This window comes from Myiozetetes cayanensis, unplaced genomic scaffold (genome assembly GCF_022539395.1).
Source record: "Myiozetetes cayanensis isolate MyiCay16 unplaced genomic scaffold, myiCay2020 scf4, whole genome shotgun sequence".
NCBI classification, from domain to species: domain Eukaryota; kingdom Metazoa; phylum Chordata; class Aves; order Passeriformes; family Tyrannidae; genus Myiozetetes; species Myiozetetes cayanensis.
Window position 1 is genome coordinate 7,463,895 of NW_026087631.1, and position 23,053 is coordinate 7,486,947.

The 23,053-nt window shown below is 39.6% G+C and overlaps 1 protein-coding gene across 1 annotated transcript in view; it reads right to left on the bottom strand.

Moving 5' to 3' along the window:
- RNF38 (ring finger protein 38) overlaps nt 1–23,053 on the bottom strand; it is an 89,077-nt gene that overhangs the window by 11,648 nt on the left and 54,376 nt on the right. The window contains exons 3-8 of the mRNA XM_050328835.1: nt 18,212–18,405; nt 13,081–13,294; nt 10,285–10,452; nt 5,819–5,989; nt 4,021–4,182; nt 1,156–1,262 (exon numbers count right to left, since the gene is read on the bottom strand). Coding sequence (XP_050184792.1) covers nt 1,156–1,262; nt 4,021–4,182; nt 5,819–5,989; nt 10,285–10,452; nt 13,081–13,294; nt 18,212–18,405 — 1,016 coding nt within the window. The remainder of the gene's footprint in view (nt 1–1,155; nt 1,263–4,020; nt 4,183–5,818; nt 5,990–10,284; nt 10,453–13,080; nt 13,295–18,211; nt 18,406–23,053) is intronic.

Here is a 23,053-nt window from a genome sequence, read left to right on the forward strand (position 1 = left end):
CAAAATCTTGCAACATTTGTAAGCCTAAAATACACAATGAAGATAGACAGGATCTGCTACTGGACCAACTTCAGTATGGAAGTCAAGTACAAATTCACTTTCTCACGTACTGTGATGTTGGTTAAAGCAGAATCCCTTCAGATAGATAAGAGGTGTTTTTCTAGTTGTATATTCAATAAGTGTTTTTACCCCCAAAAATATACTATGGGTCAAAACTTAATGCACACACAGAAATCACAAATTGAAAGCACTAAAATATTCTAAAAATCCCACTGACATCATCAGGAATTCCTGTGCCACATTGTGTCTTCTATGGACAGGCAAGAAGCTATGACATTACTCTCAGACTGCAAGATGCAGAGTTGAACAACTTTGCTGAAATAGATTTCTGGTGCAATTTTCATGCCACATCTGACACTGTGCAGAGAGAAACTACAGATCTGATGTGTCAATATTTGATTATTTCCTCGTCAATGTCAACTTTGCCACCAGAAACTTAATATTCATTTTCCAAACTTTTCATACGTCCTTCCAAAACAGAACATAGAAGACTAACAAATTTCATGTCATAGACCCAAATTGCCTCACAGACAGTCTGCCATAACACACTACAGCTAATTTCTGAACCTTAACTGTCCCACATCTTTTACAAAAACACCTAGTCAGAGGCAGAAGTTTAACAGCTGTAAAAGAGTACCAGTTCAGCCAATAAAGGGTAACACGTCACAGAAAGCTCTCACTCTTGTGTTTCATAATTAAGAACCAAACCAAATTGATTTATTCAGTAAGTGAAGACTCCTACAACTTGATCCTACAGCGTAACCGCGTCTCTTTAAAAAGAGTATCACGGAAGCAATATTAAAATTTGGCCAAGATTTTAGGAAGAGTTCAGAAACAAGAGGCTGTCATGCCTCAAAATACCTAAAAAACTACACTGGACAAAAATTGTTCACTTATATTTTTCCTTGCTCATGGGTGTATGCTATTCAAAACAGGCTGGAAAATTTACACAGAAATGGAAGTTTTCCTGTGAGACAGGTGAACTGTGCCTGGTCTCTGGTAGAGAGACCAACCATTAAAAAGTATCAAGATGCCTGCTGAAAGTCACACGACTTCTTAACAGCCTACGTGGAAGCAAATGTACTTTACACTTACAGCACATAAGGTAATAGGCTGGGATGGTAAGGGTGTGGTGGTATTGGCTGCTGCGATCGGTATCTGCTGCGCCCTGTGAGTCTTCGAGGCATAAAAGGTGGGTAAGGCTGCAAGAAAGAAGAAAATAAGCTTCAACTGGAACTTGAGAACTAGAACTTGTGTCCACCACGAGACAGACAAGGACATACTCGAGAGAGTCCAACAAAGGGCCACTAAGAGGGGACCGAAGCACCTCACACGTGAGAAAAGGCTGAGAGAGCTGGGATTGTTCAGCCTGAAGAAGACAAAGCTCAGGGGGATCTTTTCAATGTATGCAAATACCTGAAGGGAGGGTGCAAAGAAGACGGAGCCAGGCTCTTTTCAGTGGTGCCCAGTGGCAGGACCAGAGACAATGGGCACAGACTGAAACACAGGAGGCTCCGTCTGAACATCAGGAAACACTTCCTTATCATGAGGGTGACTGGGAACTGGTACAGGTTGCCCAGGGAGGTGGTGGAGTCTCCTTTCTTGGAGATATTCAAAAGCTGGCTGGACACAGTCCTGAGCAGCCAGCTCAACCCTGCTTGAGCAGGGGGTTTGGACCAGATGACCTCCCTTCCAACCTCATCCAGTATGTGAGTCTGTGATTCAATATTTTCTTTTCTTAAAAATCTCTTCTCACAATATTGAAATTCACTCTTAATAAAGCATTATTTAAAAAATCCAGCCTCTGCTCAAATCCAAAAGAACTTCAGCCTCAATTTGAAATTATTCCCATCTATAATACACAATCATACCATTCCACGTGAAAAAGTGGTAACACACAACAGAAATCCTTGCAAGTTCTGGTGGTTTTAGTCTATATGCAGGATCATTTGGGAAACAGGATATGAAGTGCTGACTCTCTTGTAAATATAAAAGCCTTGATGCTATTATGCAGGCCTGTGCAAAAATGGTTGAGTAAAGAAGCCATTAAAAAAGTCTTCAAACAGAGAATTTAATTTTTTTTTTTTTAAAGTCCACCTTTTAAGTAGTAGTATATATTTACATTTACGTTACAGTGTTGAAGCCCTTCAAGTGTACATGGAAAGTTTAATCAGTACAATTTCTGCAGCTGGACCACATCTGAATAGCCTTCAAACCCTAAAGCCTCAATGGATTCTTTCCATGAATAAATCAGGCCTTTTACTGTCATCCTTGTTTAACTAAAATGTTTCAGTATTTTCTACAACTGAAATTCATGTACTCCTATTGAATTCACATTTCAAGGCCTTGAAATTTTTTTTTTTTTTTGAAACAAAGAACTTTCAAAATCTTTACTAAGATGTTTTTCTTCTTCCACGTTTGAAATCTGAAAGCACAAAAGGCCACAACCACCAACGACTAATGCAAAAGAGCCAAGGTATTTTTGCTTGGAAGTTTCAAACTAGATATATCCAATATGAATTTTACTGCTTTGTCAACTCTGTAATCCAAAAAGTTAATTAGAAACTGTCGTGTTCACTGAATGAAAGAGAATCAGAAATGCAGCCATACCATTATAATGTTAATATAAATAAGGCATTATAAAGGTTTAGGATTGCTGTATAAAAGACCACATGACTACTTGTAATGTATCTTTATTCTACTCCTCGGTTGTTTATCACCTTATCAGCTGAAGCATCAGAGAGGACAAATGCTACAATCTGCAAAAAAATTTACGTTCCTTATCTACTTTAACAGCTGAACTTGGAAATCAAGAAAGCCTCACTCCAACCAAAATGTTTGTGATTAGACTAATTCATCTAACAAGAATGCTGAATAGAATACATGTAGTTTATGGAAGCTTTTAAGCATTCTTGTCTCCAGAGTGACTCCTGGTGACTGAAAACTTAATTGAAAATCCGTACACCTTTAGGTTATTAATAAGTTGAAGAGTTTTTTAAATGGTGGAGACTTATTTGAACCTTCATAAAAACCACAATAAGCATTTGAACTAGATGCTGCGATCAATGAGATTAAGACAAGTTATCTGTATATTCTGCAGCTGCAGAGCCTAAAATTTCATTCTTATTTAAAATTTTAAATAAAAATATGCCTCTAAAACCTATGTCAACTTGATGCACAAGTCAAACATGAAAAAATTTCAACACCTTTACCTGACTTCTAGTTATTTCTTTGAGCATCATACAAGCAGGAAGGGGTTTTATTTTTTTAAAAAAGTAACCCACACAAACAACAACCCCACACATTTCAGGACTGATGGAATTGCAGACTGAAGTACAGGTCAAAAATCTGAGAGGTAGCACCACGGGACACACCACAGAAGCACACAATTTCAACAAAATTCAACACAGACTTTATCCTGCATCAGGTCTAATAGTTTTTTGTGCTGCTGCAGATGAACTGCCTGTAGATCCCCAGGAAGCTGGCTCAAGCAAGCTTTGTAATATAGCTATCCTTAAAACATAGCACAGTCTAAATTATGGGAGCACTCTGCACAACTGGTTGTACAGAAGAACTGTTTTTAAAGCAGGCCAGCTTTCCTGACTTGTGGAAACGCAACGTATGACTTATGATGAAGAATTAGCTAAAGGTCACAACAGCTTTTACAAACTGTACTGATCAGTTTCCGTCGTAGGAGTCCTGGACTGTGTGACAACATGGCATGTTTTCTAAGCATATGATGCTACACTCTGCAGATAATGTTATTGGAAATAATTTGCTGGGAGTCGTCAAATTATCCTTAACTTGATAAACAGAAACTTACGAAAATACCACAGTATTACAACAATAATGAAGCACACCTGCAAAAAGGGCCACTTTTCAACAAAAAGTACTAGAGAATAAAGATCAAGAATGTTAATGCAGTATGAATGACAATGTAGCACAGAAAAGAATACTTACTACACCGAATGACACCTCCTGGTGTAATGGATCGTGGGTTAAGAATTGAAGAGGAGCTGAGGGAGGCAACGTTGGTGGATGGGCTGAGGGAGGGTATGTAAAACCTCCTACAGGAAGGTGTTCTCCAAGCAATTCTACGTCATTTTCTATCCTTTGAAGTGGCTAAAAAAAACCAGAGATAGCCTTTGTTGCAATAATAGAGATGTAATTTTTTCCCCAATAAAGAACTGCAGTCCAGCTTTGTATATTCTGTGCTGCTGTGATCAGTTTTATAGTAACTCTGTGAACAATTCCTAGGTCATTAACACTACTCAAAAAGCAATAACAACACTACACATTTGATATAAATTCACCTTTTCCAGCTAGCCATGCTTATAGACCAGGAATTTATGCGATCTAGCAAATATAGGAGTGGCTGTAATTTCCTGTGTCTTGCATTTTTCAGGACAAATATTTGCTCTCCCTCTTGCCAGGCTGCTCTCACTGTACAACTATGCAAGAGAAAAAAATAAACAACCATAGACAAGAACTGAAATTGTGCCAGAAAAACTGAAAAGTGGAAACATGGCGGCTCCAGTTGATTGAACAGCTAATGATATCCAGTAACCAAGCAGATGCTTTCCTAGGGGGGGGTCATGCAAGCAGGCTTACCAAGACAAGCAGTCCAGAGGCTTCAGAAGCATGAGATTCCAGTTCAGTATTGTAACTAGTCTAGTACATCGGTCAGGTTCAAAAGCACCCAAGAAACAACCAGGAATCATCACTTTCACAAGTACACCTTTCTGAATGACACTGAATTCTACCATTTCAAGAAATTCAGCTAAGAAAGCCACCTTGTGGAGCCAAAGGAATATTCTGTTTTTCCTGTTATGCAGAGCAAACCTTGAACATAAGGTATTCTTAAACCACTGCAACACAAGCTTTTTTTGCCAGAGCTGAAAGTTAACAGGCAAGCCTAGTCAATAACCTAAGCAAGCAACTCAAGCTAAAACCCAAGTCCATGCATTTTCTAAAGGTAAGTCTTACAGAGACAGCTACCACTGTAAACCACTTTGTTATGATGATGGCAGCTGCTCTCCCACCATGGTAACAAAGTGATTACAACCCCGTCTACACCTGAGACATGGCATGAAGAAGTCTCAGCATTATTTGTAACACTGAAGCTATTTCCTATTTCTGCATTACTAAAATACCTGCATCTTCTAGTCAGAGGGGCAAACAAAGGGACACAGTACTCAGATAACCACACAGTAAGAGTCATAGGCCAGAAATGTAATCCTAATTTCCCCCTGTATCCAAAACAGGATCACATTTTCCCGTGTTTGCCTAGTCCCTATCACTAAGCCACATCTGCTTAAGCAGATGGCATCAGTAACTTTTGTAAGTGTGAAAAAAACGTCCTAGGAAAAGCACTGGTAATTTAAAAATTAAACAAGAAGTAATACAAAAGAAACTTGTAATAAAAGTAACTTTCTGTGTTTTCTCTTTCTCTGCTAAGCTCTTCTCTGAGACACATACTATGCTACACAACCTCCACTGGATTCTATTCTGCTTCTTGGGAAAGAAATACCAGATGGTGAAGCAGATACCCATCTTTCTGACAGAAGTAAAAGCCCATGGAGAAACAGCACAGACAACAGCAAAATCTGAAGCTAAACACTGAGCTTCAAAAGCACATTTTCATCTTTATACCAAAGCAATTACAGGCTTAAAACAAAATCCTTCTGTTCCTCAGTCAGGTAGCAGTACTGTGCACCCCACCAGTTCCACAGAGAGGGGGGTAAGAGGCTTTACTTACCGACCGTGACTGCTGTGCTTGGAAAGGAACGAATTGTCCTGGAGGAGGTAAGTGAGGAGGGTGGTGTGTAGATAAATGAGGAGGATGCAAAAGGAATGGGTCACTAGAAATGAGGGGTGGAAATGCTGCATATGGTACAGGTAGGTGCTGGACTGAGCACGCCTGAAGCATCTGAAATAAAGTGAAAACAATATATTTTTGTTTCTAGCACAAACATTCCCTACACAACATTCTGTATTCTATGTATTTATTTTGGAGAGAAGTAAAACAGTTCTTTTGCCTCCTTAGAAAAGCCTTCAAAATACACATAAATAATAACTCATTTGAACACACAAGGAACAGTGATTAGTACAGAACAGGCTCTAGAAGCACCAGTGTGGCATCTGCTAGGTGCTCATAAGGTCACTGGGAGTTAGGATTTTCAATACTCCAGGATTAGACAGCCTCCGAAGTGTTGAGCAGATACATTTATCCTAGTTCATTTTATTTTTGCCACATATTACCATCAGAACAACATGCCAAAGCAATGGCACTGCAACCACTTTAAGCTCGAGATGCAACAGAGGGACTCTCAGCTGTCAGACTGTGCCTAAAAACCTCTGTTGCCTCATATATTATGAATAATTCATATGGTCTGCTCCATTCTGCACTTGGAGGTGAGACCTATGCTGTAAAGGCAGCTCCCTCAGTGACAACTACTGTAAGAAAGAGCCCTTTTTCTCTCCTTTAAATTCCTGACACAAAAGCAGCTTTGGGCACAAAAGTCTGAACACTACAGTGATGAAGGCACTGAAGGGCAACAGGAATGTACCATGTGGAAGTTTTACTTCCACCTTCAGAAATGAAGAAGTAAGAAACCTGCATTCTCTTTTTTCTTGCTCTTTGACTGATCACCAGAACACCAGGCATTTCTGTTATATTTCTGACAATTAAAAAGGCAATTAATGAAGATATTTGTTATCAAATCTTACAAATAAAGTTGATCCAATTTTGATCTCTCACTTTTTTCTTATTAGTCATGTTACACAGCATATATTGTGCAAATTAATTATAATGGCATAAAATGGTAAAAGGAACTAGTTTAAAATCCAATTACAGTAGTGGAGGTGGAACTATGACCTCAATTTACTGTGATCATGACCAAACATAAATCTTCATATGCACTGAAACAGTAGCAGATTAATTTGATCTGACTACTATTTTTCCTTAAGTGCTGACTATTCTTTACCTGCAGTTACTACATAATTTTTCTAAAATAGAAATATCAGAGTCAAGTGCTTCTATTGTTAAAATAATTTTTTTATTGTATTTTACTAAATTAAAAACTGTCTTCTGAAATAGCTGAAGATAAATTTGCATGTATAACATCACAAAGTGTCATTTAAAACAGAAGGTTCTTTGGGAAACACGAGAATAGGTTTAATCCCAAGACTCTGCATGGTAAAAATTACCACAGCTCCTGTATATATTTGGAATGATCTATGCTATGTCCACGTCACTTTTTAAAGTTAGAGTAAATGAGGTCATACTAACTTTAAAGTAGAAAGAAATGAAAATTACCTCTTTATTTATTAAGGCTTTTGGAAAACATCTGCTGTTTGAACATATCATAGAAAGGCCTGGGTCAGAAGGGACCTTAAAGCTCATCTCATGTCAACTTCCCTGCCACGGGCAGCGACACCTTTCACTAGATGAGGTTGCTCAGAGCCCTGTCAAACCTAGCCTTGAACACTTCCAGGGATGGGGCAGCCACAGCTTCTCTGGGTAACCTTGCCAGGGCCTCACCACCCTTGCAGTTCAGAATTTCTTCCTAATATCTCATCTAAACCTACTCTCTTTCAGTTTGAAGCCATTCTCCCTGCTTGTCCTGTCACTACATGCTCTTGTACAGTCTCCTCCACCTTTGTTGTAGGTTTCCTTCAGGTACTGGAATTAGGGCACCCCAAAGCCTTCTCTTTTCCAGCCTGAACAAGCCCAATCCTCTCAGCCTTTCCTCCTAGGAGAGGTGCTCCGTCCCTCTGATCAACTTGGTGGCCCTTCTCTGGGCTCATTCCAATGGCCTGATGTCCTTCCTGTGCTGAGGACCCCAGAGCTGGATGGTGTTCCAGAGTGTTCCAGGTGGGGTCTCACCAGAGTAGAGAGACAGAATCCCCTCCCTTTCCCTGCTGTCCACGCTGCTTTGGATGCAGCCCAGGACACAATTGGCTTTCTGGGCTCTGAGTGCACATGGCTGGGTCATGTCCAGCTTCTCAACCACCTGCACCCACAAGTCCTGCCCAGCAGGGCTGCTCTCGATCTGTTCATCCCCAGCCTGTGCTGACAGTGGGGGTTGTCCTGACCCAAGTGCAGCACCCTGAACCTGGTCTTGTTAAAAGCCACATGGGATTCCCATGGACCCACTTGTCGAGCTTGTCCAAGTCCTTCTGGATGCCATCCTGTCCCTTTGAAGAACTTCTAAAATTGATAAAGGTATTTACTAACTTACATTTGTTTATTTTATAGCTACATATGCAGTGTGAGAGACAAATATTGGGAAAAATATGAAAGAATACTGGGAAGTTCACAGATGAAGCTCGTGAGCAAGCCCACATGCTGGAGGGCTTGGGCTGCCTTTCAGGTGTATTGTTACAGGTTGGAGAAATTGTCTGACAGGAACTATGTGAAGTGCAAAGGCAAATGGGAAGTCTGGCACTGGAAAAGAATAATTCCAAGGAGCAGGACATTTTGAGACTAACTGGTTGCAGTCACATTTGTAGAAAAAAAGTGGGGTTCTGGTGGTCCTGTAGGAATAGGACTACACAATACTCACGAGGTTCTCCTGCAGTCAAAAGGCCTAGGGCATGCTGGGCTGCATTATTAAGAATGGAACTAATGAAACCAGTGATTTTGCCCCTCCATTCAGAACTTGAGACACTAATCTCAAGTCCTGTGTCCAGTTTTGGGTGCCCCAAACAAAAATAATGACAACATGATGACTGGGAGCTTGGAGTACACTGAATAAAAGAAAAGGTGGTAGAACTGGACTTGTTCTGCTTTAAAAAGAGAAAACTAAGCAAAACCCTTACTAATGTCTGCAACTTCTTCATGAGAGTGGACAGGAAGTACCTGAGTTCTCCTCAAGGGGCAAAATGAAAGGACAAGGATCAATGGGACCAAGATGCAACAAAGAAAATTCAGAAAGAAAATTCAATCAGATATACAGAAGAAATTCTTCACCACGAGGACAGTCAAACACTGGAGTGGAAGCTTAGAGGGGTTATGAAATCTCCATTCTTGGAAACCAATACTGCTTTTAGCAGGTGACCTCCAGAGCCCCCTCCTAACTTAAACTGTTCCTCAGTTTTGTGACCTGAGAGAAGAAAGCATAAAGTCTGCCTGTTGATGTTACAGAAACTCAACCTTAATTTTTTTACAGTCACATGTACTGGATCCATTCTCTCAACACACTTGTCTAGCTGTTGTGCATTCAGTCCAAACAAATGGCACCTGGACGTGATAAATGCCAGTTACCTGCACTCATCAATAAGTGCCTAAAAGAAACAGGTGGTCACATCAAGGGTTTTGTTTCAGTGCCACACAGGCTTGTTCATGTCCTCAGGTCACAGAATGCACAACAGCAAAAACTAAGTTACACACTGCTGGCAAATGCACAGCTGGCAGAGAACACTGTAACAACATTATAAAGGTTCACAGGACACTCTATATAGTATTTATGTATGATATTACAGATTTATACTAGAAATAAGGAAGGGAAACAGACTCTGGTGTCTGTTAACACTTAATGGTGACATTTCCATCAGAATGCTATGAGCTGGAAAGTGGTAACTCTGAGCTGACACATAAAGGTTTACAAAAAATAGTTCCAATTCTTTCAAATTCAAAGCTGGCAAATTGGCCAGTCAAGGTACTTAATTTTACTCCCATCAAGGCACAGGCAGACAACCTTACTAGTAAGTATTTTTATTAATTTAATGAGAGTATTCTTACACAAAAGAGCCCTTTTCAACTTTTAGTGATCTTTCAGGATTTTACTACTTCTCAGAAGAAAGCTGATGTTGGAATGTGAGACCTTTTTGCATATAACCATCACTGAACAAGGTCTCCAGCACCTAAGATTTTCTCCTAGGTGACCTGCCAGACAACAGCCTTAGAAGCCTTCTTCTTACTATAGGAACATAGGTAGGATAGCTGCTGATGTAAGTCAGTTCATAAAACAGCTTTAGGTTTGAATTAAAACCCATCAGGACTCTACTACTATAAACACTCACACTCTACACAGACCGTAGGTAAGTACCATATGCTTATCAGGTGTAAAGCCCACACTACCATCCCACTGCAATTTACCAAAGGAAAAAAAAAAAAAAAAGGCTATTTCCAACAGAATTAATGCCACACAGACACTGAAGCTCCAAGGTACCATTTCTATGAAAAGATTGAAGCTGGTGTAGTTACAGAGACCCACTTACTGGGGGAGGCACACTGCAAACTGGAAGGTGCTGGCCACTGAAAACCACTGAGCACCCTGGGACCTGCTGAGCGCTGCAGGCTGGAATGTGCTGGCCTGTGCAAAGTGGTATCCCATGTGGAGCCACAGTTGTCACTGTGTATGAAACAGGAACTGTGCCCTGATGGATCTGCAGCAAAAGGGAAAAAAAAAAAACAAAAAAGAATTTAATAACTTACTACAAAGTCTCAACAGTGTTGTACAGCACAGAAGCATAACAAGCTTTTTCAATTTTATGTGAAAAGTAATACATTCACAATGAAAGTGTAAAAGGAGGCACATGGTTGTAATTTCTGTTCATTAAAATATTTTTATCGATGGAATGCTATTTACTGATCACAAGTTTCTGGGCAAAACTAAGAGGAATATCTCAGCTTAAAATGTTCAAAGGCACCTTAGCCACTCAGAAGCACCTCAGACTATTAGGTCTGTCTGCTCTCCCCCAGGTTAATTGTTACGAAGTAAGGCAGTAACTCCCACACAAAAGCCAATCTACAGGCAGCTCAAGAATTTTCTCAGTTCTGAAGGGAGTGATTCAATATTAACTCAGAGACTTGTATCTCTAAACATCAAAACAGTTTTGTAGATTTTCTTTCTTTTAAAGGCAACAATTTCTTGATTCACTCTCAGGCCAATATTTAAACTAAATTCCCAATCTAAATGTAACATAACAGCTAACTGGAAAGTTGAGAAGGAAAGTTAACAAGACTATGAGGCAGCAGATCCAACTATCCAAATTTATATTAGGAAACAGACCCATGTAACCCAATTTTCTAGCTAGTGACATTCCCTAAAACTGAATCATCAAACTAAGGTCCAAAGGTATTCCGCATCTACAAGCCACATGGGTTGTTTTCTGTGTTGGATTTTGGTTTTTTTGCTTGTTTTATTTTGCTGGATTTGTTTTGTTTTTTTTAAACTAAACAAGAAATCTCTCATGGTCTAATAAAATTGAAAAGGCTTAAGCCTTAGGCAGCACAGATTAACTGAAAGTAATTATTTCAAAGCTCTCTTCCTTCATGATCTGCTAAAATGAAACCTACTGGTTTAAACAAGACCAGCTCATTAGGAAGGTGAGAACGAGTAAAGAGAACTAAACAACTAAACTGGTAGTGTACAGTCAGGCACACAGACCAAATCAGAACACAGATCACTGAACTGAGCTTAAAATCTCAACCTGTATATCACTAATGATAGGAACCAGTCTCAGGAGAGATACTGAATTTTACCCAGTTCTGTCTCTGCTACAAAAGTTGGGCATACAGTGCAATGCTGGGTGTGATCCTGAAACATTTAAATAATGCTAAAAAATGGTGTCTCAAAATTCGCATGTTCCTCAAGTGGAAAGTATCACCATGGAAGACCTTAGTCTGGAAATACGGGCATCTGATCATAGATAGTGCTTGAAGTTAAGAGGCAGCAGGATGGAACAACTGTTTAGCCAGGCTTGTCGTGATGTAAGCTTGCAATATAAAGCAAGAGCAGGATCTGAATCTTTGAGATGCTGCAGCAGACATCCAGATAACCAGAGCTGTGTCTCACTTCACGACTATGCAGCAACTGGTTTACTCATGCCGCAGCCTGTTAATTTAACAAAAAATAACAAAAGATACCTCAACAGAATCACAGAATCATTCAGGCCAGAAAAGACCCTTAAGATCACCAAGTCCAACTGTTAACCCAGCACTGCTAAGTCCATCCCTAAATCATGTTCCTAAGTGCCACACATCCATGTGTCTTTTAAATACCTCCAGGCATGGTGACTGCACCACTTCCCTGTGCAGTGTGTTTCAATGCTTGACAACCTTTTCAGTGAAGAAATTGTTCCTAATATCCAATCTAAACCACCTCAGTGCAAGCTGCTGCAATTTTGTCTTGTCCTGTCACTTGCTGCTTGGGAGATCAACCCCCACCTAGCTACAACCTCCTTTCAGGTAGTTTTAGAGATTGGTAAGGTCCTCCCAGGGCCTCCTTTTCTCCAGGTTAAACAGCCCCAGCTCCCTCAGCTGCTCCTCATATAACTTGTGCTCCAGACCCTTCACCAGCTCTGTTGCTCTTCTTTGCACATGCTCCATCATCTCATGTCCTTTTTGTAGTGAGGGGCCCAAAACTTCTTTTACAGGTCCTCATTTACAGAATTCTATACAAACTGCTGTCGCAGAGGGCAATTATTTACTTCCTGGACCAACCACATATATAATTTTTTCATGAAATTTAAGGAGAAGTTGATTAGGTTTGGATGACTAATCCAGTTATGCAACAATAGTATCATGAGTTCCGCTGTTACGAAGGCAACCAATTATAGGCATTGCAAATTCTACTTCTAAATGATATATTTTAACTATTTAATGACTCCTAAGTTAAAGTATTTCATGTGAAACAGAATACGTTATTAAGAAGTATCATATCACATCTTTACCCCAACAAATGAACTACAAAAGCAAAATAAAACCGCAAAGGTTTGAGACAAGGACCTATAGAAATAGGCCAATAAATGCACTGACGAATTGTTAAATATCAATCTTCTTTACTAAAAGTGTGAACTTACTTTCTGTTTTCCACTGCCAACTGCAATGATTCATACACAAAAGAAAAAAAAAACACTCTGTAAGCAGGCAAACAGAATTTAGTGCCCTGTGACTTTCATCAGCAACTAATCTGGGGAGATGAGGGACCTTGAAGACTTGGGGGGAAAAAACACCACAAACCCAAACTTTACATCTTCAACAACCTTCTGTTAGTACTCTAAAAAATTTACCTGATCGTGAATGTCAACCATCACTGCATTCTGCTGTGGTGGGTGAGCAGCTGGGTGCAACATACGAGGAGATACATTCGGTGGGCGAAAGGCTCGGGGCTCTTCTATTGCTTGCTGCTGTCCATAGGAGAGATGGTGATAGTTTTCATCCTGGCTAACAGAATTATGTCTAGACAAACGATCTCTCCTTGTTCTCTGACGTCGAACAGGAGGACTGGAAATGCATTAAAAAAATTAGAGATTATATAAATGACACAAATCCTTCTTTGTAACTAAAACCACAAGCAAAGCAAACATCAAGAAAGTCTTTACAGTGGAAAATTTTACTAGAAGGGTTTTATTAGATTGGAATAAAAGTCTTACTGACAGAACTGCTAAAAGCCTTACAGATGACACTTTTTTCAGTAAGCAAATGCTTAACAGAGCATAGGTTAACGCTGTTAAGGAAACCAAGACAAGAACTCTTAAATAAATATTAACTTGTTAAAAAGATGACACTTGGATTGCCACAAAAGTGCTCAAGAGTCAAGATTGCAATCTTCCTGAGATTTTCTTGCATTTATTCTATCAAGGTAAAAATCCTCCATTAAGTGATCACAGATTTCCCCAGGGTCTTTGTTTCAACCGTGCCACAGAACGGTTGCTCGCTTAGCGATGGCAGACAAACAATAGACTTCTCTGTGGAAACAAACCCATTTTTCAGCTCTCATGTGTTTACTACGTAACTGAGTGCCTTCTAGAATTCTCCCCAGAAGATCCAAGGAAATTGTGATTGCGGTATTCTTTCTTTTTCAGAGTGGAGATTGACTTAGACCACAGCATCCACTTCTTTTGAGCAAGTGATCTACAGGTAGGATTTGATTACGTATTCTTATGTAACTGTGCGTATATTCTGAGCAGGGCTGCTACTACCTTGAGCCAAGAGTTCTGTAAATCAGAGACCAGTGGCTAAGGTTCAACACCCAGAAAATGATGCACAAGTCATAAACTAATGTAAGTCTCTTCTCGTTAATTTGGAAGGGGAAAGAACTGAAAGCACAAAATGATCGTGCAGTACTTTCAGTATGTGCCTTCCAACCTCCACAACATGTAAGTTAGAGGTCCCAGAAGCAACAGCAAATTAAAGCCACATGGGATGAAATGGTTTCCCATTTAGGAAACAAGCTGAAGGAACCAAACTACAGAGAAGAGACAAAAAGGATCTGTAACCATTAGAACATGTCCCCTCTAAGAGTGCATGGAAGAGAACTTTTGCTATTACCAAACAGAAATCAAATAAATGTGCAACCTGTTGGGAATTCCCAGAACTTCTCAGGTTCAATCCAACTTTTGTGCTGTGTGAAACAGACATACTCTGGGAAGGGGGAGCACACTACCAGCTATCCAGATGCTACTGAGTATATGATATAATGTCTCAAGCCACTATTTTTCTGCCCTAATTCACAGGGATTTTATGCCATTACAGCTTATCTTAGAACTGAAACAAATGCTAATTCATGACAGGTCAGACAGAAGGCATAACACCAGATTGTAACACAGCATTCTTAAAGGAAAGAAAACCCAAAAAACCCCAAAAATTCATTGCCTTCATTGTTACAAACTACTATGTTAGAACATACAAGCTGTGTTTTCTTCTTAGCACTGAGAACCTAAATTTACTCTTACTAATGTATGTCTTAATTCCAGTTTCCTTCCTTGAAGTTTTTGCTGCACTCTTCATTGCTTCATTACTTACACGATACAACTGCTACATTCTCATCAGACGAAACCGTCATATATAATTTCTAATCACAGAACTATTAATCCAAAAGATGTTCTACTGTTTGGAGTACCGAGGTTCGTTTAAATTTGCTATTTCCTGCTATGAAACAGAAATGCTCTGAATATTTTAACACAAAAGTGTCTGTGCAAGGATTTTTCTTCGGAAAAGCTGCAGGAACAGAGGAAAGTTACAAAAGGCAGCTACAACACTTCAGAAGTTCTCTAAATGCCACCAGTGTTTAAACAAGGTGGCTTCTCAGACAAGGTAGATTCTCATAAAACTAGTCATACCTCCGTATTTGTTAAAAGGTTTGGCTTTACTTGTCTATGAACCCAGAATTATGAGAAAGCACAGCTAACAAAAGCTGGTAAAACTTCTGGAGTGTCTTTTTAAATCAATGAAGAATCATTCCCTAATAAAAAACCAACCTGGATTTTTTCCTATGCAGAATTACAAAGAAACTATATTTTCATTCAGCAAAAGTCAGAGCACCTTGATACATAGCTTTATTTGCTTCCTGAATTACTAGACATTACTGCAGAAGAATTGTCAAGACATGGGGCTAAACTATCACAAAACATTAGGAATTAACTTGTTTTTAAAGTCTTTAAAAAATAGCCACAAAAAAAATTCTTCTTTTTCTACATGCACAGTATAAACATGGTAAATGCCAGGTTAAAACAAAGAGACAGGATGGAATTGTTGAAAAAATTGCAGGAATTCCTACCCTCAGGTAAGAACAGCCATCAAAAGGTATCCATAACTGCAGAGTTAGTGTGTGCAGATCTTAGTATTTCTAACAAGGGTGATTTCTTTGCAGTAACACATTCTTGAATCCCGTTAGTTCAGAATTACATTCAAGAGAAGGAGGAAAAGAAGCACAGATGAAAGGTAAGGCACAGCAGTGGTACAGATCCCTCCATTTCACAATGACTGATAAACTGGAATAGCCTTCTCTGTTTCATATAGGCATGCATCACACTCTGACACTCACAGTTTATCTGTACTATATATAAGTAACTGGACAAAAATAATCTTCCTGTAAATTCACACCAAAAGGCTATCTTTCTAAATGCAGTGTTTGCTGGCTTACAATGAACTGGAATAAAAAACCACAACGAATTGGGGCACCATTGTGCTAGGCCCAGTACAAAACCCACTGATACCAAGAGGTAAGGTCTTAACAAGCCAGGAAATGGAAAAAAATTAATGTAATAAAAGAACCCTACACAGACTGTCCTGACCAATAGGAGTGAACTGGTAGGACAAAAGAGCTAATGCTGATGGTGCTGGGTCAGAGTGATGTCCACACTACACACACTGGGGATGTTTTGCTTGCATTTGTCCCAGCCTGTTTCCTTGAGTTGAATAACTACTTGCAATTGGAGTGCACCTTTTATCTCATCCTAATCTGAAAACCTCATTAACTCTGAGACTACTCTGCCATGGGAAGAGAAAACAAAGCAGGGGGAACAGGAAAGCGGCTTCAAAAGCACATGCATAACCTCATCTAAAGCATTAGTAACAGATGCACTCACAATAATATTAATGAATCAAGCTTTTGATCCATGAGAGTGGTTATTAGTTCTGATATGACTCCAGAGCACTCTTAAGATTCAAAAATACTCCTGGAAAACAAGAAACACCTATGTGTTGTTCTGCCTAACCATCCTGTTTCTAGGAGAGGAAACTGGATGCAATGCTACTCCGGAACTCACCTAGAGCTGGCTGAAATGCAAGAGCGCACTGAAGCTAAAAAATGCAAGTGCAGGGAAACAAAGCACTGACACATTCAAGTATCTCTGATCAGAGCAAAAGCTTGTGTTATCATCCAAGAGCAGGCGAGCTGGCACTAGAAAGAGTAATGCTCTGTGCCCATGATGCTGCAGCCAATCTAATTGCTCCTGCCAGACTGAAGATGGCTTTGCAATGAGGTGTCTCCCCATTTGCAGAATGCCTTAACTTGCAAAAGCCACAGGTAATACCTGACTGCATTGGAATGTCAGACACTTGTCCCATGCGCATCTATCTCTTACACTTTACATTATTCTTCATCCCACGGTACATCCAAACTGTCTAGATTCAGCTATCCAGCATTTAGCTTGTTAAGCAGTCTGCTTAACTCTGCAGGAGAGGTTAATGAACACTGCAAAGGAATCTGCCTGGACAACAAACAAAAATGGCCAAATGCAGCATATTCCAGGCATCTCAGTTCAAACTATTTCGAGGTAAACGTCATGTTGTGGACTAAATGCCCCCACAGAGCATCCCCGTACCAAACCATATAAAAGGTCTAATCTTCTGTCTTCACAACCATCCTTCAAGTTCACAATTCAACCTCTTTCTTAAGTCTGACAAGCTGCATTGAGAGCTGAGTATTTTACATTCCACTGACTGAAAGCTTTCAAATTCACGGACTTGAAGCCAAGAGACAAGACTAGCATGCTTTAAAATCTCTTGCCTCAAAACTACTCCTGACTGATCACTGCTGCCAAATTTGATATGTAGCATCTGAAGAAAACCAGATAAATATATCTTAAGCCTAATATTTTATGTTAATGAAAAAGCACAAACATTTTTTGAAAGTACAAACCAAGACATAATATTTCTTAGAAGCACAGAGACAGTGTGTTTTAACTTGCATAAAATAACTCAGTATTTCTGATGCAGAATGTGAGGCAATGAAAGCTTCTATTTTGGATAATTTGTTTAACTAGAATAGCAAAAAAAAAAAATCTATGGTTTTATGCTTTCCTAGACTACCATCCATCCAGGCACGAGTACAACCTGGCCATCCCCATCTCTCTCTTCTATGTCCATTGGAACTTCTTCTAAAACCTCTGCTTTGAGAAGGTAATGGGCCACAAGCTAAAAACAACATGAAAATCTAACTCCTATTACATTCGAATCAGCCACCTCAGCAAACATTTGACACTGTGCTAACCTCCCCATCTCCCAGCTAGTAACTCTCACCTTTATTTAGATTGTTTTTAAGTATGAAAATAATTGTGACTGCAATGAAAACTATGGTACTACATCAGTAACTCTTAATACCTTTAAAAGTACCCGCAATTAGAAAGATCTTTGCTTTCATTTTTCCACATGCTTTTTGCCTCAGTGCAGAGCGAACAGAGAATCAGGCTCATAATTAAACATATTTTCCTCGAGCTGACTATTCACATGCATTAGGAGATGATACACAAACGTGAATCACTTCCAGCAACTTTTCAGTCACAACTGTTACGGCTCAAAGGAAACATTACCACGTTAACCATGTGCGATCTAGCCAGCGCTGACGGAAATGCACCTCCCTTGAGCTAAAATTAGGAAGAGTAAGAACTTGTTTCCCAAGCTACACGGCTTGCTTACCTCCTCCTGTTTCGTGCAGGTGTGTTGCATCGTTCCCCTGAGAAGTGGTGTTGGCTGGGCCGGGCCAAAGGAGGCTGCCTATTTGATGTCATCTCCCATGGTCGCATTGGTGGTGATGGGGCTGGTGATGCTGCTGTATAGTCAAAGACTGAATGGGAAAGGCGTTGCCGCTTGGGACTAGGACTGTCTTCGCTCTACGCCAGTGCAAAGAAAACCAAAACAAAACAAAAACAAAGCCCACCTCCAGGTGAGTGAATTACAATCCATACTTCAAGTATTGCTTTGCAGCTAGCATTAGCAGTGACTTACTGAAGACTGCGATAAAACACCACGAAATTAAGAACCTGCAACTAGTTGCCTACTTATTATCTTTATAAACAGAGATTACTGATGTCTCCCCAACCCCTGGAAGAATTAGTACTATATTATACTTTAGCAGCATTAAAATATAAAAATTCTAACATCCATGCAAAACCAAAAATACAACAGAAAAGAGAGAAGAAAGTAAGAATGAGGAAAGTAAGGAACAACCTATTTCACATTCCTCCATCCTCTGTAGCCTCCTTAAAGGCTACAGAAGCATGAAAAGATGTATAAGCACAGACTTCACAACAGTGGAATCTGTACTAGTCATAAGCACACTGCACTGCATCCCTTCCCTACCAGGTCTGCACTTACACAGCTAATCAGACACCTGCTCTGTACTGCAGGCTATTTTGGTTCTGCTAGCTCAACACAGGAATGCTTCATCCCTCTAGTTACTCATGTAATAATGTTCATTTATACACATAACCTGAAAAAAATGAATCATCAATCTCTGGTTAAGTCTGTGTACTTTGCTAAAATTCCACAGGCACTACACAGTGCTCAAAGTTTTCAGTCCTAGTGATATGAAGGTCTTTCACCTCCAGATGATGTTCTCCCAGCTGGTTATGAAAACAACTACCTCTCCTCTTCTCTGTGTGTCCATGTTACTGAACCATTTAACAGAGCTGTCGTTCTTCTTAGAAGTTCCCACCAATGCCTATGAAACCAGCAGCAAACTACTCTGTCAAAATTGTAATACATCATGCTGTTAACAAGCATGACAACTGACAACAGAAAAATATGTGTCATACTTCAGAGCTCACCACCTGAGCACACAAAAACTAAAACCACATGAACTACTATACTGGAACCACCCCTTAGTCCAAACATCACATGGACTTCTCTGACAGAACTCCTGGTGCAAATTGTACTGTCCTGCTGCTCTCCAGCTTGTTCACTCACCCCACCACTTCCATTTCAGCCCAGCACTTTTTCAATTCAAATTGTACGTAATTGCAGGTAGCTGAAGCAGAGAAAACCACCTGTCTGCAATGGTTCTGTGGTCCTCCTCCAACAGGTTGTTAGAGGTCTTATATCAGATTTAGTTGTAGACTGGACTATGGACATCTTCTGGCTCTTAGTTTTACAGGGGCCTATTAGTTTCTGAACACTGTTAAGTTGCTTCTCAGTAGGTTTCCACTGACATATAGTTTGTACTCCACTGTTCTTTCTGGGAGTACACTGCCTTTAACAACCAAAAGTTTTGTCCAGGTGTTTAAGAGAAAAAAGGTATTTTTTCCCTTATTGTATCTTATCTAAAGCAGCCAGCTTCCTTAGGCAGCCAGCCTAATGATGCATGCATCTGTTTGTTGCTCAGTCTCCTCTGAACTCTTTAACCAACTGCATTTCAATTTTTTAGAGAAAAAGAGGTCAGAAGATAGGCATGCAGGTGAAGGTTCATGAAAGTAGATGTCCAGGTAAATGGTGACTCTTCCAGAAGGCTGCTCGCCCTCAGAAGCTCAACACCGAAAAATTGGAGGAGATATTCCATAACTGCCTTGACAGCAAAGCTTCTGTGAAAATACCTGTTTTGTTGGATTTCAGAGAACACTGCCAAAGGACAAATCTTAAAGAAATTATGCTACAAGAATCACAGAAGGACGACGTGCAGCCCAATTTTTTACATCATGATGACTAAGCCTATTCTAAGAGAAACACAAACAATACATTAGGGTAGTAAATTATGTACGCTGGGATTTTGAGAACGCAAAAGAAGATGTCAAGTGTAGGAAGGAAATAACTGGATTTAGTGAAGCTGGCAGAAAACAGAACCCTAAAACAATAAAATAACCACTGCTGTCATGATACATTCTGTACATGCCTTTGGCTGGGAATCTCCCACTGCTAATGCCCTAATTTAAATCTGGCACCTTTCCAAAGCATTAACATTAATATACCTTGCCCTGTAGAAAGCAGTATACTTTGGAAAAGCAGTTCTTTGATTATTATTTTCCTTTTGTCCGTGAAGTGCACCACTTCAAAGACCATGGAGATGCAAACTGCTAAGTAATTACCCTTCATCATCACTCTAAATTACTTTACACAGATAATTCAAACTCTGTAATGCTAACTGCCCTCTGCAGTAAGCAACAGTACTTTTAGTCAAAATTGTTTCTCATTAGAAAGAAAATAAAGCTAAAATCATTCTTGGAACTACATGTACAGAGAGATTTAAAATGCCAATTGTGGGGGGGTTTTTTTCTGTACTTTAAAAGAAGTAACCTAAAGCTAAACCACACTTATTTGCAAACTTTCATAAAAAAATCCCAACACAAACTCAATGAAGACAAGGTGTTTTATCTTAGTTTTTATTAAGAAACCAATTCCCATTTGAATCATTATAGCAAAATAATACTAGTATGCAGGAAGGTACAAGGAGCTAATGACAGACACATATCCTGCATAATTTAATATTTATTTTCATGTCACCTTTAACAAGTATGTGGAATAACTAGATATTGATATGGTATGTTTTTTCAGTCTCCACTATCACTGGGTATCAAGTCCAGTAGTTTATTTGTGGAATATGATACTTTCAGCAATGGCAGTACCTCTCCAAATCCCCAAATCACTCTGGTTGTGATATTCAAAATCCTCCCTGGGACTACTGCTACTTTTTACAGCCATTACGCTATGTGTTTTTCTCATGTCCAAAAGGCTACGAGTATAGACTGGCTGAGAGCTATCATGAACATTGTATCTAGCTTTCAACTAACACTGCTTCCTTTAAATATACATTCAGCAAAAAGAGCAGGATGAACAGGAACAGAGATTACTTCATATTTAAAAGAAACAATATCAGGACAAAGTCATCAGATTACTAGTTACTAGTAAAAGAAGCAGCATATGTCAGGCTGCTAAAACCTGCAACCTCATCCCTGACAATCAGTACTTCACAGACATCCCCAGTACAGTTTTGTCCCATTCTCATCTGTGTGCCCTATAAACTCTGGTGAGTGTAATGGTAACAAAGGTGATTGAAGAGCATGCCCATTTGTAAAACACCCCTTTTAAAGGAAACATATACTAAAAAATGTAAGAAAAATGTTCGTTGTACTTCTTACACGATTCTTGCAGTGATTTTTTGTATGTTTTATCTAAATGCCGTTCCATTTCATTTGAGAAAAACTAGATATTTTCACCAAGACAACATCCTTTGAGGTGTTTATTTTCCTTGTCCTTTTCTTTTCAAGTCAAATTATAAATACTGCATCCACACACAGGTTATCAACCATCACAGAAGGGAATTAATTATCAAAGCAATTGCTGCCAATATCTAAAAATCACTTTCCTCTCCAACCCCCTGCATAACCTCACTTAATAGTCCTGGGAAGCACAAGAAACTACTCCATGTTCTCCATCTCAAATTCAGGGAATAAACTACATCTACTCTGTAGGCCCCAAAAGACCAGTACTTTAAAAGTAAACTAATACTTCAGGAGTGTTTTCAAGCAGAGGCCTTTCCCAGAGACGGTTTTACACAAGGACAGTATGACAGGTACACCCCCTAAATAACCCTGCCAGGCTGACCAGAAATCTGCACCTCCGTGGTTCCTCTGCATAACTGCATACTGTAAAAGAAATTATTTTCCCCATGATACAAATCAGTAAACTTCAACATTTATAAGCATTTTCAGATTTAACAACAGGCATCTGACGGGCTAGTAAACTGATTATTTTGCATATCCCACCTGCTAGGGTAGGATATATACTCCAACAACTGTGAACTGATTTACGTCCCATTTTTGTTACTCTGATCACATCTACAGTAACAGTAAATTCTTGGGCTGAATAGACAGTTATGTCCAAACGTAGCAGCTTATTTATAGGCCAGGACTAATGTAATTATATTTTATGATTTAGACCTAGTAAGCTCTGAAACAGCGAGAACCAAGACAACCCTAGAACCAAGACAAGGGAAGTCACCTATGTGACTGGAAGGAGTCATTGTGGCCCAGAGGGTTTTGTAAGCATTGCTGTCTTCTTCCATCCTTCACCCAGAAACCAGCAGAGGCAGTAGTTTAACTCAGGTGTGGCATTACAAGGTAGAGCTTACAAGTTCACACCAGTCCCGCAGTAGCTGCCACTGTAGATACAAAGTCTGTAGGAAACCAACAAAATAACTCAGAGAGCCACAGTCCCTCCAGCTCCCAACACCAAGAGCAGAACTCACTTACATTTTGGGCACCACAAACCTGGTGGCAAGTCTGTGTCTCTCTATATTTTATTTATGGCTTCCCTCTTTCATTTAGAATGCCACTGGACAAAGTATTTGATAAATCATCTCATTGAAATAAATATTCCCCCATTCCACATACCCTCTCTTCAAGCAGTGACTGATCACATTTGGTCCTTTTATCTGCCTTCCTTATTTTTTTGTTCAACAGATTTGTGTCTCAAAATGTTCCTATTCATTCTTCCTTTTCTTTTTACACCCCTATGACACTGAAACATTCCTTGACCAGACAGTATTAC